Source organism: Rutidosis leptorrhynchoides, chromosome 2 (genome assembly GCF_046630445.1).
Source record: "Rutidosis leptorrhynchoides isolate AG116_Rl617_1_P2 chromosome 2, CSIRO_AGI_Rlap_v1, whole genome shotgun sequence".
Taxonomy (NCBI): Eukaryota; Viridiplantae; Streptophyta; class Magnoliopsida; order Asterales; family Asteraceae; genus Rutidosis; species Rutidosis leptorrhynchoides.
Window position 1 is genome coordinate 399,398,378 of NC_092334.1, and position 1,507 is coordinate 399,399,884.

A 1,507-nucleotide genomic window follows, 5' to 3' on the forward strand; every position below is an offset into this window, starting at 1 on the left:
AAACAAAAATTATATCATAAAAATAAAATGACTTAATACGTAAAATTTTTAATTTGAAATAGCATCGTTTAATAGTAAATTTTTAATCATTTCGTATATAAATATTATTCGCATGATTCCGTATATATCGAAAACTCTTATATTTATTAAAATATGTATATAATACATGTTATGACGTTTGTGAATCGTTGGACAAACATGGTGGTCAACCGTTATATAAAAAATCATTTTCAAAAGTTTTAAAACTTGTCAAAATTCATTGCTTATCATGTCGAAAATATTAAATCATATAGAGAATTGGTTTAAATAAGTCAAAATTTTCCGGGTCATCATATTTGGGCTTCCCCTCATTCGGCAACTAAAACGGAGCTAACAGCCTCCTTAGATACCGCAAGATAAAGTATCAGGGTTTCGCCAGTAATCGGCGCTGTTAAAGTCGGGAGGTCTTTGAGGAGTGCCTTCATCTCCTGGAACGCTTTTTCTACCTCGTCGGTCCACTTAAAATCTGACTTCTTAGCACAGTTCTTCAAGGTGTGAAAGAACGGGCGTGATCTTTCAGCGGCCTTGGACAAGAATCGCGTCAATGCGGCCAACTTGCCATTGAGGCTTTGAACTTGCTTTTTTCTTTTTGGGGAAGGCATTTTTTCAATGGCTTCGATCTTTTTCAGGTTAGCATTGATTCCACGCGGAGTCACAATGTGTCCCAAAAAATTCCCTTCCTCTTCTCCAAAGCTGCACTTGGCCGGCTTGAGTTTCATGTTGATGCTTTAGAGCGTGTTAAACGTTTCGAGTATATCGGCCAATAATTGCCCCTCGGTATTTCTCTTAATGACGAGGTCGTCAACATACGCCTCAAGGTTGCGCCCTATCTGCTTAGCGAATGCCGTATTGATAGTGCGTTGACATGTAGCGCCCGCGTTCTTCAGTCCAAAGGGCATCTTAGTGTAACAGTAAATCCCTTGGTCCGTGTGGAACGTGGTTTTCTCTTCGTCCTCTTCCGCCATTTGTATCTAGTGATATCCTTTGTAGGCATCTAGGAAGCACTTAAACCTAAAACCAGCAAGCGACTCTACTTTCCAGTCAATTTCTGGCAATGGATAGTTATCTTTGGGGCAAGCTTTGTTGATGTCTTTGAAATCAATACAAAGCCGCCACGTTCCATCTGAATTGGCTACCAGCACAGGATTGGCTACCCATGCCTGATAGTTCACTTTGCGCAGTATGTTGGCTTTAACCAGCTTATCCACTTCTCTGCGCAACCAATCGCTTCTTTATGGGGCCATTGGACGCTTCTTTTGCTTGATTGGGGTCAAATTGATGCTGGCGCGGAGGTGATGCTGCGCTATCTCTCGTGGCACTCCAGTCATGTCAGCATCGCGCCAACAAAACACGTCAGAGTTAGCGACGAGGATATTCCTCAGCTTTTCCTTAGTCTCCTGTGTGAGGATTCCCCCTACTTTTACCTTCTGTTCCGGATATTTGGGATTAACTATAACCCACCATTCAT

General features: G+C 41.5%; 1 protein-coding gene across 1 annotated transcript; it reads right to left on the bottom strand.

Annotated features, from left to right (window-relative positions):
• Positions 1 to 347: 347 nt before the first annotated feature.
• Positions 348 to 758, bottom strand: LOC139889091 (uncharacterized mitochondrial protein AtMg00860-like). The gene has a single exon (XM_071872061.1). It carries the CDS (start codon positions 756 to 758, stop codon positions 348 to 350), a length of 411 nt encoding a protein of 136 aa, XP_071728162.1.
• Positions 759 to 1,507: the final 749 nt, after the last annotated feature.

What these genes read in the sequence shown, in the direction of transcription:
- LOC139889091 (XM_071872061.1), bottom strand. Translation starts at nt 758, where the DNA reads ATGAAACTCAAGCCGGCCAAGTGCAGCTTTGGAGAAGAGGAAGGGAAT.